Genomic DNA, 19049 nt, shown 5'->3' with positions numbered 1-19049 from the left:
GGGTCTTGACTTAAGAACGGCTTGAGTTAAGAACATTTTGACTTAAGAACCACTCTCATAGGAAAATATTGACTTGACTTACTTAGATTTGAGTTAAGAACTGAAAAAAAAACACGTGGGAGGCAGGGAAAGTGCAAAATTTGAACTTTCAGTTAACTGTTGGCCAGTGAAAAGGGTGCCTGTCTGCTTCCTCACTCCTCCCAGCGTTTAGAGAGTGGATTGGGAGACAGTCTTCAGACTGCCTGGTACTGTACTGCCTGGACTGTATTTTCCCTGCCTTCCCTGAACCTTTCTTGACCTAAGAAAAAAAGAAACAAAATATCCCCCTCTAGTGGTCGAAGGCGGAATAGCAGCTTCCCATTAGTTTCTATGGACGGAAAAGAGCAGATACGGATCAAATGGTTTTCAATGTATTCCTATGGGAAATGCAGATTTGACCTGAGAACTTTTTGACTTGAGAACCGCCTTCCAATACGGATTAAGTTTTCAAGTCAAGACCCCACTGTATATCAACAGGGGCTGAAGACACTATAGCTAAGTAAGTACCATAGTTAGGAGTGATTTTTTTAAAAGCACTATCAGAAAGGATATATAAACTGAATGCATTATGTTACAATATTACTACTCCCTATTGAGGATTTAGGGGCCAAGGGAAGAGAAGATAATCATGCTTACCTGCCACAGTGTATTCTTCTTTGGAGACTCATCTTCATTCTGATCCTCCATTACTGATGTGTTCTAGAAACAAAGCAGAAACAAAGTCTTACATTTTCCACATGCATACAAATATTTTACTCCCATTTTCAAAACAAAACTACCAAGCTATACAATCCTATTTTTCACTGCTGAAATCTAGTTATGTAGATTTACCAGGAAGTGACATATTTCACAGTAAAAGAAAAAACAAAAGAGAAATTGACTTTCTTTGGACTACTTGTGATCCAGATCTTTACTGCATAATTCATTTTAGATTGGGTTTCTCATTCAAGCACTGTATATTAGAGAATCATAAAATAATGGAGTTAGAAGAGGCCAGTGAATCCAATGCTCAATGCTGCAATACAAAATAAAAGTTCACTTCTCACTTCTACAAAACTGGGGTTAGTGACATTAGTTCAAAATTCATGTAAAATTCTTATGCCCCTGTAAATATAACTACAAATAATAGACAGTTGATTAACACACCCACACCAAATAAGTTTACTGTATACAAATTTGCATCTCTAGCAGGATCTGCAAGCTTAAGAAAAGCCATCTCCTTTTTCCCATACGCCAATTTATGCAAACCAAGTCATCTTTTTGGGGGTGGAGACAGAATGTCTTTCCTTGAAACAGTCCAAATGTTTCCCCTGCAAAAAAGACTGGTGAAGATATGCTGCCTTTCTCTGGGCAGTGAGTGAGCAAAGTACTATCCAAGATGAGGGGCTGGCTCACTCTATCGGTGACTTCCTGTGTGAGTCAGCCAGGAGCCAGCTTTGCTCCTCCTTCGTCTCTGCCTCCTGATGCAGACTGGGGCTCCCATGGGCAACATGCTTTCCTTTTGCACAGTGCACTACCTGAGTAGCACCAAAGTAATAAAGCCCAGGGCTGACTCTTCCCTGCTGCTATGAGCTCCCTTGACCCACGTCAACCTCCCAGCATGTCCCAGCACCCTCTCTCGCTACCACATGGAGCTGCCATGCCAGGAGGAAAAAAAATCCACATATAATCAAAACCATGCTGCTTAGACCCATGCATATCTGACAGATGGCTGACTAACTCTGAGTTAAGTATCCAGATGCGGACCCAGAGACTAGGAATTCAATTCCCCACTGTACATACCAGGAATAGAGATAGCCTGTATGGCCTTGAGCAAACTGCACGGTCTCAGGGCACCCTCAGAAGAACAGAATGGTAAATCACTTTGCTCCCAGTGTTGGAATGCTCATCACCTCCTGATGTATCAAACGAACTCTTAAATGCTTTCTCATATGAAACTGTACCCTTTAAAAAACCCAAAACCTTAGTAATTTATAATAAAACATAATTGAAACCTGAATTTGTATACTACCATCCTTTTTATACAGACCTTTCCTACATATTAAGTTTAAGAACCGTATCTAAAATTCAGGTGAAAGTTAGTTCATAAAGCTACAGACCAAACCAAGAGAATAAAAACTTACCTGGCAGAAGAAACGACTGCCTCACTACTCTGGTCATCCTATCAGATATGAATCACTACCCCCAAAAGAGTCAGTGTGGTGTGGTGTGTGTTGGACTAGGATCCAGAAGACTTGGGTTCAAATCACGCCATTGCCATGAAATTATTGGTGATCTTGGCCCAGTTACACCCGATCACACATGGCCTACCTCACATGATGGTTGTGAAGGTAAGTGAGGAGAGAAAGAACTATGTACACTGTCCTCAGAAAGACACACACACACACACACACAAACACACACACATACAGAGGGAGAGAGAGAATGCATCTTCCTCTTTTATTTCAAAAGCTTCCTCATCCCCAGGTAAAGGACCTTGTACATTAAAACTGCAGCTCAACAGACCAGAGCCAGACCAAAAAGTAGTAGCAAAAAGCTAAGAACCAAGACGGGCTTAAACAAGAGCACATAACCTAAGTACTTATTTTTACTGAATTGCTTACATAGTGAGGCCACAATTCTCTGGCTGATGTTAATCTTGGAAGTGGAGGGAAGCCTTAAAACTCCTAACCTGGAACATGTTTTTGAACTGAATCAGGCCCCACAATAATTTTATGCTGAAAACAAATCTCTGCTGGTTGACACACAGACCTGCCCCCATATTACATACCACAAACAGCACCATTGAGAGCAAACAGCAACCACGTAGGGTTAGAAGTGATTTTCAGCAGAAACCCAGGATCGCAACTGTGGTGTCACAGTTGCTTTCCTGCCACAAACAAAGCAGGTTATGGACACTTGTTTAAATATGTAACTGATCTTGCATTAATATGACCTTAATAAGAGTTAAAGAACCCACAGACGGCTAAAATGGAGAAGTTTTTTTTGTGAAGCTTTTAGGGTTTCATTTCCTACCACACTCCTTCTCAATAGCATGGACCTTATTCTTGCAAGTTCACAGCATGGCATGAAATAAGACTGGCTTACTAAGAAAAGTGAGCTTGGTAAGTCTCTAGAGCTTGGTAAGTCTCTAGAGCTTGGTAAGTCTCTACTCAAGACACAACAGACTTTGGGTAGTGTGGGCTTCATATAAATAAAATAAAATAAATAAATAATGCTAACATGAATGGCCCAGTGTACTTCATGCTAAAAAATCACAATAGGTTTCTCTTTTAATGGCTATTAGTCCAAGGGATATTTGGACACTAAAGCTCTAAATCCAGTTCAACGTAACTTCTACTGAACTCTACATTGTCAAAAGATTCAAAGAACACTACCCACAGACCCTCAAATCTGTATGCAGTTTCACTAGCTCCTTGAGGTGTTCAAGTGGCTAACATCATCGGATGAGGTGACCACTATTATACCTCTTGTGCAATACAGGCACAACTGAAGTAGACTGCAACTCCAAGTCATGTATCTGAGCCAAAACCTCTGATTGGAATCTCACATCACTTTTTCTTCTTCCATGTTACTAACAATGACTGAAGGCTTCTCAAAATTCCAGAGAACCTTTCAAAGGGCTCTTGACATGAGGAAAGTTCATATAGTTTTGACTGAAATAGGGTGGAATCCAACCTTACATAAGCAAAAGCCCACTCAAATGACTGAATTTTCTTTCTGCCCCCCCCCCAGGCCCCTACTCTACTTCTCGAATTGTTGCAAAGGGTCCCCTAACTCTCCAGAGCAGATTATGAGGTGTCTGGGGCTGCCCCTTTCACAGTTCCCACTGACAAAAGCAGTTCTACCATGTTTCCCGGAAAATAAGACAGGGTCATATATTAATTTTTGCTCCAAAAAATACATTAGGACTTATTTTCAGGGGATTTTTTTTAAATTCATGTATAGTCATGTCATCTTCTTCCGGTTGCTGCACAATGGTGGGGTGGCAGGGTTTCACTTAACTGGGGCTTATTTTTGGGATAGGGCTTATATTACCAGCATCCTAGAAAATCATACTATGGCTTATTTTCAGGTTAGGTCTTATTTTGGGGGGAAATTGTATTAGCAGAAAACTGCACTGGATTTCATTCTCAGCATCTAGAAATATAGCATATGACTTCTATAAAGATGCCCCTGACATTTGCACTCAGAACCAACTGACATAGCTAGTCACTCCATAGGCAGAAGTGCTCACCATGAGACAGTAAAGTAGCGGCCCACCCAGAAGCCATATCTCACTCAGTGGCATCAAATGACAATTCCACAGAAAAGAGGTTGTGAAAGACAGCATTTGTGAAAAAGGCCACCAATCTGTTTAAGACAGATTTCACATCTGAAACACATTCATAATCTAATAAATATGTGTACTCTGACAGCCATTAGAGTCAATGGAGGAGTCACCAAACCCCCTTGATTGAATGGGCCTACTCTAATGGTCTTACACTAAGCAATAGGATTTCAACCATTAAGATGAGAAATGTTTTGACGTTGTTCTCAGCAACAGTTCAGAATAGAGGAGAAATGTATGATCCCATTCTCTTTAGTATGAGAGAAGATAGTTGAGAGTCAGCTGTGAGGAAAGTCTATCTCATGTTCAATGAAGGGCTCTAGAAATGTTCATACTTGATGGCACACACAGAAAGCTCAACATGCAACTACACAACAGCCACAAAGATGAACTAAATTTCAGCTTTTCAAAGACCAAAAGAGATCAGGCTTCCAAAAGTTTCACTTTGGGTCTTCATAACCAACATATGGTAGAATGACAATAACTCTTTACTATGGGTGAGCAATTACCACCCAATCTGATCTGTATCCTAATAACTGCCACAGAAATTATGACAAACCTGCCCCGAGCTGATTTAAATTTGACCTGAACTGGTCTGTTCTCGAGTTTCTGCAGCTACTAGTAGATATGTGTAGATATATGTATTCCCAAATACATATATGGTAGATATATGTATTCCCAAATCTGGAGGAAACAAAACAGTGGAAATATGGAAAGGGCTGTAGTCAGGGACTGAAATGCTATGCAAAGCTAATAACTTTGGGAATGTGTAGATCTTTATTTTGTAGACAAAGTTACTACCAGTTTCTTTTCTCCCTTCCACCCCATATTCAGAGAAAAAATGTGTTGGGGTTATGTCCCACGGTATCCCCAATCAGTAGGCTGGCTTGCCGAAGTGTGCCCACTTGCCACCTAGCCCAAATCAGAGTGCTGCACATTTGGTACTCATCCACTTTGGAACATACACATGCACACGAAGCAAGGGGGAAAGGACTCTTTTTCTGTCAATAAAACATGAGGAGGTATCCCATACAGAGAAAAACAGTAGGCAGCTAAATATATACAGGTTTCTTCTCTGGGGGGAGAAGTAACTGAGTTGCTGTTCTCAGTAGATGAGATCAGATACTGTCAATGTTAGAATTGCTCCATCACCAACAAACAAACAAACAAAAAAATCAGAAGAAACTCAGATCCAGCAAATATCACCTTTGATGACAGGATCTCCCTAATAGTTGAGGGGAAAAAAATCTGATTCACAAATGAGAATAAGGGAAATTCAGTGACAGTCCTCTCCTCATGAAACAGAAAACTCCAAAGATCGGTATCTCTAAAGCAAATACACTGTATATATTTCTTTTGTGTAGGGAAAAACTATTGTCAAGAAACTGGAAAATAAGGGGATGATAATTCCAGATGTTCTTTGAAATAGTCCTGTTAGCTTGCATCTAGGATGAGAAGGCCAGAAGAGGGGGGAGAAATTGCTCTCTTATCTCGATAAGAAGGAATTTTCAAGGCCATAACTCCTGGTATTTGCTAATTAACAAAGCTGGTTTCAGTTGAAGAGGAGGGGGAGAGAGTTAAGTTACTTTGGAGAAGTTGCTCCCGTCTTCTAGAAGATTTGGGGTGACTTGAGATCTGACTGGTACATTCTCTTGAAAGGTCGATAAAATGGAATGATGAGTATAAAACTGGGAAGCGTTTGCTTAGTTTAGCCTAGTCTCCCTCATGAGAATACTATGCTCACTTACTGCTCTGCAACCAGATTTGTATTTTGTGCATGTTCTGGAACCATGCTGAAGTTCTGCCTGAATGTGAATATCAGCTTAGTATAGTTAGCTTTCTTATTTTCTGTGGGAACTGTTCTACCTTCAAAAATTTTTGAATGCTTATTTGCCACCCAATGTTCTTGACTGCTTTTGGGATTTTCAAAACTATCTTTTGAAACTGTTTGGAACTTTATTCTTTTTTACTTCTTTTTGCTACATCTTCAATAAAGAGACCATGAAGGAGGAACATCTCAGGGGGAGAAGGAGGCTCCCTCCCCAGAGTTCTCAGAGAGTACAAGAATGTTTGGAAATTCAAATTGTTACACACATACAGTGGACAGAAAAAGTTTACACACCCGTTAAAATGTCAAGTGTCTGTGATGTCAAAAAATGAGACAAAAATAAATCATTTCAGAACTTTTTCCACCTTTAATGAGACCTATGAACTGTACAACTCAGTTGAACAACAAACTGAAATCTTTTTAGGTGGAGGGAAGTAAAAATAAAAAACTGAAATAATATGGTTGCACATGTGTGCACACCCTCTTATAACTGGGGATGTAGCTATGTTCAGCAGTAAACAATCACATTCAAACTCATGTTAAGTAGGAGTCAGTACACACCTGCCATCATTTAAAGTGCCTCTTGACAGGTTTGATATAAACATGATGGGAATTGTTAATTCAGTTTTGTAAAAATCAGTTGTAAAAAGCCTGAAATGATGTAAGTATTCGTAAAGATCTATGTACAAAAAGAATGTAAAAATAATGATTCAAACAGCTGTGGAGATACAAGATGTATGTAGTAAGACTTGTATCAGCTGTGAGAGAAGCCAAGGATTGGCTGAACCTGGAATAAAGGCAGCAGCCTCAGCACACACAAGGTGGTGGTGTTGTGGATCATGGAGGAGAAGAAGTGTTGCTGGACTGATTTACAAGGACACTCACTACAGAACTGATTTATGGACTTAACTGTTTGATATTACCGTGTATGACCATTGGACTGGATAAGGACAAAGCTGTATGTACGTATCTTGCAACAAACTTGGTGTAATATAACTGTTCTCCTACCAAATATTGTCTCTTTGCTTGGTGACTTGTCTCTCTGGGAAACCTACTTGTTGGCGCCCCCTGGCACGCTATCAACTCTGTCATTTCTGAGGAATCTGAACATGAGGAGGAACTTCATCTTTCAGCATGACAACGACCCAAAGCACACATCAACAAAGGAATGGCTTCATCAGAAGATTAATGTTTTGGAATGGCCCAGCCAGAGCCCAGACCTGAATCCAATTGAATATATGCGGGGTGATCTGAAGAGGGCTGTGCACAGGAGACACCCTTGCAATCTGACAGTTTTGGAGTGTTTTGGCAAAGAAGAGTGGGCAAATATTGCCAAGTCAAGATGTGCCATACTGATAGACTCATACCCAAAAAGGCTGAGTGCTGTAATAAAATCAAAAGGTGCTTCAACAAAGTATTAGTTTAACACTGTGCACACAGATGCAATCATATTATTTGGTTTTTTTTATTTTTACTTCCCTCCACCTAAAAAGATTTCAGTTTGTTGTACAGTTCATAGGTCTCATTAAAGATGGAAACTTTTCTGAAATTATTTGTCCCTTTTTTTATATCACAGACACTTGACATTTTAACAGGGGTGTGTAAACTTTTTATATCCACTGTATGTATGCACACAGTCAATCCTAAGCATAATAAAGACCCACAGTAGCCAGTGAAAAAACAAGAAAAACCAAGCACATGGCCAGTCTAATAAGCTATATGCATACATATGTTCTCCCTTTGCTGTTTGTTGATGTGTAATGGTTGCTTAGTTGGGTACAAAGGGAATAAACAATTAGGTGAGGTTGATTCTAGCCCTACTCACGAGACTAGAGCTTTCAGGAGAGAATCTTAATTTTTATTAGGATTCAGCTGTCTATCTCATTCTGCCTTAATGTCTCCTTTTTGGGCTTCAGCATTTTTAACCCCCCAGAAAGCCAGAGCAAATTTCAGTGATTTGTATGGATATCCTAACGGACCAGAGTATGACCGGGGTCTTCTTTATTTATTTATTTACAAGATTTTTTTAGCCACGCCATTACCAGTGGTCTCTGAGCAACATAAAACAATATTAAAACTTTAAAAACATTAAAACCATTAGAATAAGCAATATTCTTGAACTGCTTTGTATCTGCTTCAGTACCATACAAATATCCTACTTCACCTGATTTTAACACTTTTTCCTCTCTGATGCACACTTCTACCTCTTGACTTGCCAGGACTTAACACCATTTTCTTCTGTACATTAAGACTAACCCAAGAGAGGCAATACAGTGGTGCCTTGACTTACAAACATTTCGACTTACGAACAGCTCCGGTCGCGACATTTTGCTTAGACTTGCGAACGGAGCTTCCACTTACAAAAAAAAAAAAAAGACAGGGGGGAAAAGGCGGGCAATTCAAATTCTAACTGTAGGTGGCAACAAGCCTGCGTTGTACTGTAGCTCTTTCACCTTCGGCAGTTACAGGGTGTGTCGTCGTCTCGGAGGCTTGGGAGAGACTCCTGCTATAGATAGATAGATAGATAGAGAGAGAGAGAGAGAGAGAGAGAGAGAGAGAGAGTCTCTCTCTCTCTCTCTCACTCTGCAGGGAGGAAAGCTGCTGTTTTCTCCTTTTAAAAAACTGCTCTGGGTGGGTTTTGGCTGGGGTGGGTATGTTTCTGTGCTGTGTTGTTGGTGATTTTGCTGTTTATTTTTGGAGTTTTTTCTTCTTAAAGCCTCACCAACAGAGGTGGCTTTACTGTTTATTTTTGGAGGGTTTTTTCCTTCCTAAAAGCCTCACCAACTGAGGTGGCTTTACTGTTTATTTTTGGAGGGTTTTTTCTTCTTAAAGCTCCAGCACCTTCCGACCGGGTTTGCTGTGTTCTTTTTATTTTTTTGGTGATTTTTTTCTTTGGCTGGAACGGATTAATCGGTTTTCAATGCATTCCTATGGGAAATGGTGATTCGACTTACAAACATTTCGACTTAAGAACACCATTCCAATACAGATTAAGTTCGTAAGTCGAGGAACCATTGTACAATGCTTTGTCTGACATTTCCTACACCTCTGTTGGATGCCACCTCTGTCTAAGCATACTTTATAAAGGAAATAACAAAAAATGACATCTACTTTTTCTCAACTAGAAAATCCATTTTCAATTGGTACTCTTATTTTGGTTCAGCTTCAGCCTCTTCCCGCTTCCAGATGGGCAACACATGAGCAGCAGGATATAGGTTGCTAGCTAAAGATGAGGCAAACTGTTAAAAGTTACTGAAAATTTGCTGAATGATTACAATCCTAGAATCAAAACTTATTGGGCAACCATGCAACTGTAAGGAAAATGGGTACTAGGAATCATGACACTTATGTAAAATTCTTATAAATTCTAGAGATGGGGAGATGTAACACTTATGGATGGAGTGTGTGTCTATGGCTTCATGCAGCATTCCTGATGTTTTGCACCCAACACCACTGGTCATGCTGGCCAAAGCTGATTAACGCTGCAATCCAAACTATAAAAGAGAACCAGGCCAGGGTGGACTCTTTTACTGAGTTGTTCTGAAATGTGGAAAAATCCTAGGGATATTTATAATGGCAGAAAGACACAAAAGTAGTCCAGAAGCTGCAAACCAAAGTACAAAGATTTGATGAACTCTTCATTTTGTGCAAGAACTCATATACATGAGCCAGCACGACATGGATAGAACACTGAATGCATTCAGTGGGAACTCAGTGTATTCAGGCACAGTGTCGACTTAGATGAGATACCAGCCTATTTCCTTGAGTTACTGGGATAATGTGTTTAACAGCCTTGGCTTTAGGTAATGTAGCTAAGCATAGCAGAACGACAGAACCACTATAAAACAGAGGAAAGCAGAAGGTACATTGCGTTTTACCCCGTTTTCCCGAAAATAAGACCTAACCTGAAAATAAGCCCTAGTATGATTTTTCAGGAAGCTGGTAATATAAGCCCTACCCCAAAAATAAGCCCCAGTTAAGTGAAACCCTGCCCTCCACCATTGTGCAGCAACCAGAAGATGATGACATGACTGCATTTGAATAAATGTAGATTGCTATACAGGAACAAAAATAAAACATCCCTTGAAAACAAGCCCTAATGTGTTTGTTTGGAGCAAAAATTAATATAAGACCAAGGGTGCACGTCTGTCCTGGGCAGAAGTGTTCTCAGAGACTCCTTGTCCTTGATTGTACAGTTAGTTCATCCACATGTGCCAACATTTGGCATGCAGATGCAGCTGGGGGGCAGTTGACTTTCTCCCCTCACAACATACACTGTGAATAAGAATTCACCCTGATCACCAACAAAAGTGCTGTTGAAATGTGGTTCAGCACTACCATTGCATGACGCCCTGGTATCTGCAATACAAATTCTACAATTGCTCTCTGAACAGACATACAAAAACAAAGAGCAAATCTCCATCTAGAAAGCATGGCATTTAGTACTGGCAGAAAAAACAATGCAGTAAATAAAACTGCCTGAAGAACAGATGGAAATGAATTCATGTAACAGTGAAATACAACTTCATTCTGCATGCAAGAAACAACAATAATTCTGCAAATATATATTGATCAATTGATAATGAATCCACACACTTAGACAACAAACCCAAAAGAGTCATTATATAACTGAATATTGCATCGACTGAATCTTTTTCAACATCTTCAGATTAATATCTATTATTTGAAAAATCTGCAATGTTAACAACCACAGAACTATTCCCATTTAGTCATATTTCCAAAAGGTCTACCACAAAACTGCACCAGAATAAGGTACAATATTCTGTACCTTGTTGTAAAAATTACAGTACAGAAGCATATGCACCACAGACTACATGAACATAGTACAGTGGTGCCTCGCTTAACGATTACCTTGTTAAACGACAAATCCGCTTGACGATGAGGTTTTTGCAATCACTTTTGCGATCACAAAACAATGTGTTTTTTTAACAGAAGGGGTGACAGAAAGGAAAAGGGAAATTGGAGTTAATCGGGAACAGGAGAGACGATAACATGCTAACATCCATTCTATACCTATTGCCATATCAAAATTTCAAATTATTCTATTTATTCTTTTCTGCCTTCTAGGTTTAAGTTCTCATTTCAATACATGCTATTCATACGCTGCCTGTTGATACAGTCCATTTGTTGAATAAATCCCATCTTTCTGTTGCCTTTTGCAAGGGACAGTCCTTCATCACTTTTGATAGAATATCCATTTCCGCTATTTCCCATATCTTTTCAATAAGGTCTTCTTGATTCGGTACCGTCGGATTTTTCCAATTTTTAGCATATAGAATTCTGGCTGCAGTAACAATATATATAACTATATATTCCTCTGACTTGTCTATATTATCAGGTATCATACTTAGTAGAAACAATTCTGGAGTTAATGGCACCTTACAGAGCAATATTTGTTGCAACATAGCGTGTACTCTTTTCCAATATTGTTTCGCTACTCTTCATGACCACCACATATGATGTGTTTTAATGGGCAAAATTCACTTCCCAACAATCGGTTCCCTGCTTTGGGAACCGATTCTTCGCATTACGACAATCAAAACAGCTGATCACCGTGTTTCAAAATGGCCGCCCGCTGTGTAAAATGGCTCCCCACTGTGCTTTAGGATGGATTTTTCACTGCACAGGCATCGGAAAATGGCTGCCCTATGGAGAATCTTCGTTGGACACTGAGGTATTTAGCCCATTGGAACACATTGAGGGGTTTTCAATGCATTTCAATGGGCTTTTTTATTTCACTTGGCGAGGATTTCACTCTACAGCGATTTCGCTGAACGGATTATCCTTGTCAAGCGAGGCACCATTGTATCTGGCCGTGAGGCAAACCTGGGAGCACCCTTCCATGAGGATTGCAGAGCATAGCATTAACTCTTGCTAGGAAAAAAATATCCATCATATCAATTTATTTAAATAAGAAGCACATTTAGTGGTATAACATGTAATCTTAGTATTTTAGGAGAATAGGAACTATTGGACAGAGCTAGCAAATTTTGCCTGTCAATGTCAAAGATTGACAAGTTACCCACCTGTAATTGTAGTTCTTCGAGTGGACCTCTGTGATTCACACCCTGGGTGATCCGCGCCTGCACAGAGCCTCATTGGAAAGTTCTAGAGCTTCTGCGGTAGCAAAAAACACATTAGAATAAGGCCCCTCCCACCTCGTTGAAGTACCCTGCCGCCAAGGCTCCCCTTTCAGTTGGGTCAACCACCGCTACATTAAGCAGAATGGTGTGACAGTGGGGAGGACACATGGGATATGTGAATCACAGAGGTCCACTTGAAGAACTACAATTACAGGTGGGTAGCCTGTTCTTCTTCTTCGTGGCCTCTGTGCATCACACTCTGGGTAACTAAAAAGCTATCTTACCCGGAGGCAGGGTGTCACGCCAAGGTAGAGGCTAAAACAGCACGTCCAAAGGTCGCATCAGACCTCTGCCGGAGATCAAGTCTATAATGCCAGATGAAAATGGACGGCTATGCCCAGGTGGCAGAGGCGCAGAAGTCTGGAAGAGGTATGCCATGTAGGAATGCCGTAGAGGTCACCACTGCTCTGGTGGAGTGAGGGCGTATCACCTTCAAGACTGGTTTGAGTGTCAGCTGATACATGAGGTGAATGGTTGAAGCGACCCATCTAGAAATAGTCTGAGACGTCACCTGGCAACCTTTAGTAGGTGGTTGGTGACTTATGAAAAGTTGAGATGAACGCCTGAAAGATTGGGTGCGTTGGACGTAAAAGGCAAGGGCTCACCTAATGTCTAAAGTATGGAGGATTCTTTCTTGAGATGTGGATGGTGATGGGAATAAGGAAGGAAGGAAAAACAGCTGAGAGAGATGGAATTGAGATACAACTTTGGGGAGGAAAGAAATATCCATGGATTTCTTGACTTGTCAGGGGGAAAAAAGGATAGTTGTGACGGAAGGCTGCTGAATCACTAGCTCGTCAAGCTGAGGTGATGGTGACAAGGAAAACTGTTTTAAAGGTAAGCAGCCATAAATGAGTTGAAGCTAAAGGTTCAAAAGGAGTTTTAGTAAGTTGTTGCAGTACTAGTGTTAGTGACCATTGCGGGGAAGGCAGGTGGGTATCTGGGTAGATATGAGATAGACCTTTAAGAAAACATTTCAATGTTGGATGCTTGAAAAAATCAGCTGCCGGAGTTAGGGAGCTGATAAGAAACTATGGTGGAGAGGTAAACTCTCAAGGAAGAGCAGGAAAGGCCGCTACACTTGAGATGAAGCAAAAAAAAACATAGAACAGTAGCAAGTGATGGGTTGATAGAAGGCAATGACGAAGCTTCAGTGAAAGATCTGAATCTGCTCCACTTATACAGGTAAGCCTTTATAGTGGACGGCTTCTTTGATGAAGGATGTTCAATAGTGAGGAAGAATCCTCCACTCTGCCAGGTGCAGAACAGGTAAGTCCGGATGGAGTACTTGGGCATTGTTCCCCGTGAGGAGATGGGGCAGGCGAGGGAGGTGGTGAATGTCTGATGAGAGATTGTGAAGGACTGGAAACCAGGGTCATCTCAGCCACCAAGGGGCTATAACGGTGGCATCGGGTTTGTCTTGTTGAAGGTGAACCACAACCTTGTGGAGAAGCCGGAATGGCGGAAAAAGGTGAGGGTCTTGGGCCATCAGCCAACGAATGCATCTCTTTGGGAGTATTTGCTAATGCTGGCTCGGGGGCAGCATCGTTTGCACTTCCGATTCACACGGAAGGCGAGGAAGTTGAAAGTTGTTTTGCCCCATTGTTTGCATAGGTGAAGAAAAACTGACTGGTCTAACTCCCATTCGTGAGCTTGAGAGTTGGTGTGGCTCGGTAGATTGGCCAAGTCATTGGTATAGCTGGCAATGTGTAAAGCTGTGAGGCAGATATGATGTTCTAGGCACCACTCCCAGAGGTCGACTGCTAAATAGAGGAGACTTGAAGAGTGGGTGCCACCTTGTTTCAGAATATAGTACATTGCCGTGGTGTTGTCGGTGGCAATTTGTACCATTTTGCCAGCGAGGAGATTTCTGAAAGTTTTGCAAGCTTTTATATCCACCAACAGCTCTAATTTGTTGATGTGAAGTGATTTCTCTCCAGAAGACCACTTGGCATGAATTCTGAGAGATCTGCAGTGAGCTCCCCAGCCTGTGAGGCTGGCATCAGTGGTGATTTGTATTTGTGGCCATGGCTGTCGTAACGGATGCCCGATGGATAGGTTGGGAGGAAAATGCCACCAGTGAAGTTGGGAGGAGAGTTCTGGGGTGATCCTTAAAAGAGTGTGAGGACAGTCGTGTGAGCGGGTTGAAGAGGGCAAGAAGCCATGACTGAAGAGATCTCATCTTGAGACATACGTGCTGCACTACTGAAGTCATAGAGGCCATGGTGCCAAGTCCACGTTGCACAGTCAAGGCAAGTACCATCGCATGAGGGGTGAAAACTTGAAGTAATGCGACAAGATTTTCTTTCTTGTCTGGAGGAAGAAAGGCACGAGCTTGTGTAGAATCTATGCATGCACCTATAAAGTGAATAATCTTTGTAGGTTTCAAATTTGATTTTTGTTTGTTGAAAGTGAGACTGAGATCACAAAGAATTGTAAGGGTGAAGTGAGTGTCTCATTGGGCCTTGCAATGGGAATGAGCTACGAGGAGCCAATTGTTGATATATGGAAATATGAGAATTTATTGCAACCTGAGGTAAGCAGCTACCAGTGCCATGCACTTGGTGAATACTCTTGGAGCTGTTGCAAGGTCGAAAGGAAGCCTTTTGAATTGGTAGGCTTGTGATCCTAGCTGAAACTGAAGGAATTTTCTGTGTGAAGGATGTATGGAAATATGGAAGTATGTGTCTTTGAGATCTATGACAGTGAACCAGTCGCTTTTGTGGAGTAAAGGGAGAAGTGATTTGAGGGTAACCATATGGAATGTTGTGGTAATGATGTATTTGATTAACTTGTAGGTCTAAGATAGGGTGAATACCTCCATCGTTTTTTGGGTACGGTGAAATAGTGAGAGAAAACCCCTTTGTTGTGTTGTGAGATGGGTTGTATGGTATCTTTGAGGAGAAAATTAATTTTCTCTTGTAGGGTTGGAGATGGTGGAGTGATGACGTGTGTTGCCAGAGGAAGTTGGGAGAAATGGATGTGGTAGCCGTCGCGGATGATGGACAGTACTCAGACATCTGTAGTGATGGATTCCCAGACAGGTAGGTGTTTCCAGAGGGCAGGATGGGTGGAGTTTTGTGCGATCTCGGTCATGGGAGTGTCAAACATGATGTTTGGGCTTGCGGTCATTACGCCTAGTAATGGACTGTTGGCGGGGTTTATTTCTTTGATTTCTGAAATAGGCTGTACAGTATAAGATGTTTGTTTTGGAGGATCATGTTGGAATTTTTGATGAGTTGTATGGTCATTTCCATTGATTTTGTTGGGGGCATTGTTGGTAAGATGGATAAACTCCCCAATGTCTAGCTGCTGATCTTTTCTTTCACACATTTTCAAAAATATCATCACTTTTAGCATTAAAGAGCCCTGCCCCATCAAATGGAAGGTCTTCAATATGTGTGTGGGTATCCTCAGCCAGGCCAGCTGTCCTTAGCAAGAGAAACATTGTAAGGCTACTGAAGTGGCCATTGACTTTGCTGTGACATCTACCGTGTGCCTAGCAGAAAGCATCTGTTGTTTGGCAATGGAAAGACCTCCTTGTTGAAAGGTTTGGGCGAGTACATTTTTGTCCTCTGGTAAAGATTTGACAAAGGTTGACGTATTGTCCCAAAGGAAACGTTGATATGCACCCATGGCTCCCTGGTAGTTAGTGACACGCATCATGAACGCTGCTGATGAGTAAAGCCATCTTCCCATTGAGTCAATCCTTCTACTGTCTTTATTTTATAGTATGAGGGTTTGTCGATGTCGAGATCTGGATTGTTAGGCTTTGACAACAATAGAGTTTGGAGCTGGTTGTTTTTGAAGAAATAGAGCTCCAGAATCATGGACCCTGTAGAGGTTATCGATTCGTTTAGACATGGTATGGGGAGAGGTTGGTTTTGTCCAGGATCATTGAGCAGTGCTAAGTAGAGACAGAAGCATCGAGATGTGTACTGGAGTAGTTGTATCGTTAGAGATTGGGTTGTACAGATGATTGACCGGTTCTGTCGAAGGACAGTGGATTTGGAGATTGAGAGACTTAGCCATACAGATCATACGTCATGGGCATACGTTTGGAAGTCTTCCACCAGTGATAGTGGGTCGGCATCGACAAGGTCAGATTTCCTCTACTGAGGTAAGTAATACTGACATGTCGGAGGTCTGGATCCGTGATCGGAATAATCAAGATCGCGTCGGGAGTCGACTTCGGTGTCAATAGGTTGAGCATCATAGTATTGACATTTGTGGCTTGATGTCGATGGAGTCGGCATGTCCATGGGCATTTGTCGGTGTCGATTTTTGATATCGAGAGATGTCATCCGAGTGTCCATGGACATCGTTTGATATGGTTGAACGTCAATGTCAAATTCAGGGTCAGAGTGATGTCAAGTTTCATGGCTTGGTTCTGCCGGCCACGGAAATCGTGCGTCGATAGAGGGACAGGACAAATGTCCATGGACCAGGATGGATATCGAGGATCATCGATATTGGAGCCTGTGTCTTGGTGATGTTGAAACGGAGGTTGTTGACAAGCTGGTAAAGCAGTGGAGTATATAGATGCTGGAGATGCCAAGCGAGAGGAATGATTTCCCTCGTCTGGATTAGCAGGAAAATATCAGGAGGCTGGAGCTGTAAAAGCCTCATATGTAGAAGAAAACTGCTCTACTATGCTGGGTCTTAAGTGCCAGGTAAGGAGCAGGTTGGAGTTAATGTGGGTCACGGTGATATGGCCGCTTCAACAATGATGGCTGTTGAGATCAAGGACCACCATGAGAAGGTATGGCTAAGCTGGATAGAGCAACTGGCTGATTGGTGGTTGTGGTGTGTCCGGCTGAGCATTGGTCGGGGCATATGGCAACACGGTGAGAGTGCTGAACGTGGGTCTGAGCCACACGTGATGAAATAGACGGCTCCGGGGACTGTTGGGGCCGATGTCTCTGAGGAGGTTGTGGTGGACGATCAGATGTTACCAAATAAGGTATGGTCTCTAGTTGTTGTTTGGAGTTGACTCTGTCAGGTGAAGCAACTACGGAAGGGTTGCTCGAAAGAACAGAGTGTTGAGGACTGTGAGGAGATGACGTTAATTGATCGACTCTGTCATCCCATTCCGGTGACTGGGAGAAGGGTTGATGAGAGGGGATTCCATCATCGTCAGAAGGTGAACTAATAGAGCTTGATTTGGCGGTTTGTTGAAGCTGCTGAGAAATGACTGCAGCTTTAGATTTATGCTGTTTAGGTCTTTTAGGCAGAGAAGGCTCTGGATCCGAAGAGGCTTTGGTGGACATTTGACATTTAGTGGAGGGCTCCGATATCGAGGATTTCGGTATCAAGCGCTTTGATTTATTGGTTTTTAAGTTTTAGATGAAGTGGCTGGACCGTCGGAGTGGGATGGTGTGGTCGATGGATGTTGTTTTGAGGCTTCAGAAAGAGCCTTCTCCGTTGCTTTGGTTTGTGAGGTGGCCTTACAAGGAGGTTGGGCCATTTTGATTGGTTGAAGGGATTGTTCCCAAAGACAAGATTTTTTATCTGGATAAGCGAGAACAAAGGACTCCGTGCTTAAAGTTCTTACAATGCTGGCAGGAGGATGTCTGGTCTGCCTCTCACAAGCAAAAAAGACACTTGGTGTGGCCGTCGGAGAGTGGTATTTTGTTATCACAGACCAGGCAGTGTTTAAATGAGCTCAAAGGGGCCATGACTAGGAAAAAATAATTTGAGGAGAAAAAACAATGATGGGGGGGGTGCTGCGGACGGAGGCCAAGCAAAGTAGAAAGGGAAAAAAAATCTCTGATAATGAATTTGATCTAAAAGTTTAAAGGAAATAAATAAGATTGATAACAGGAAGGAATCAAGAATAAACTCTCTTTCTCTTTTACTCACAGAAACAGAACTATGAGGCTCTCAATGTGGTGGTTGAAAGAAACTGAAAGAGGAGCCTTGGCAGCAAGGTACTTATACGAGCAGGGGGGCGTCTTATTCTAATGTGTTTTTTGCTACTGCAGAAGCTCTAGAACTTTCCAATGAGGCTCTGTGCAGGCACGGATCACCCAGGGTGTGAATCACAGAGGTCCACTCGAAGAACTACAATTACAGGTGGGTAACTTGTCAATCTTTGCAAATTCTCCCCAGCTAACTTTACACCCTCCCATACAGACACCCCAGTTTACTTTACTACTTCAGCAGCAATCTCAGAATCCAAACTGGTTTCTCAGTGCTTGTACAGAAGTGCATGGAGGCAGACTTTGTCAGAAGTTGCTCTCCCTTTAGGCTTTGCAAGTCTCAGGGAATCTCACGATCCCTACAGTTCAACAAGGTCTTTTTCTGCAACTGACCAGAAGAACAGCAAAGAAACCAAATGCAGGTAGAGGGCTTGTTCACCCTCATGATACTATGCAGCTCTCTCCCCCATAATTTGGCCTGAGAGTTCCCACCATATTATGTGGGTGAAAGTCTATTAAATACTAAAGTCTCACTCCTAATTGCAGGAACTTATACTTGAAATAAGAAAAGGTTGAGGAATAGGCAATGGTAACACAAGTCATGAAATTTGAGACACTCCACGAGCATTCTTAAAATATTCCTCCTCCTAAAAATGACAACTAGCAATGGTATACAGTAGAAGAAATGAAACAACCCTGATACTTTAGTTCAGTGTTCATCCCTAAAGCACTGTAATTGGAAAGCCCAAGTTTCCTCTAATTAGAAG

The 19049-nt window shown here is 41.8% G+C and overlaps 1 protein-coding gene across 6 annotated transcripts in view; it reads right to left on the bottom strand.

Annotated features, from left to right (window-relative positions):
- FBXW11 (F-box and WD repeat domain containing 11) overlaps positions 1-19049 on the bottom strand; it is a 105335-nt gene that overhangs the window by 33585 nt on the left and 52701 nt on the right. For all 6 annotated transcript variants that reach the window (XM_020793648.3, XM_020793650.3, XM_020793649.3 and 3 more), the window contains one exon: positions 676-738. In XM_020793648.3, the coding sequence (XP_020649307.1) occupies positions 676-738 (63 nt within the window). The remainder of the gene's footprint in view (positions 1-675; positions 739-19049) is intronic.

The sequence above is a fragment of the Pogona vitticeps genome, chromosome 1, assembly GCF_051106095.1.
Source record: "Pogona vitticeps strain Pit_001003342236 chromosome 1, PviZW2.1, whole genome shotgun sequence".
NCBI classification, from domain to species: domain Eukaryota; kingdom Metazoa; phylum Chordata; class Lepidosauria; order Squamata; family Agamidae; genus Pogona; species Pogona vitticeps.
The sequence above is the reverse complement of the archived record's forward strand: the minus strand, read 5'-3'. Positions and strand labels throughout refer to the sequence as shown.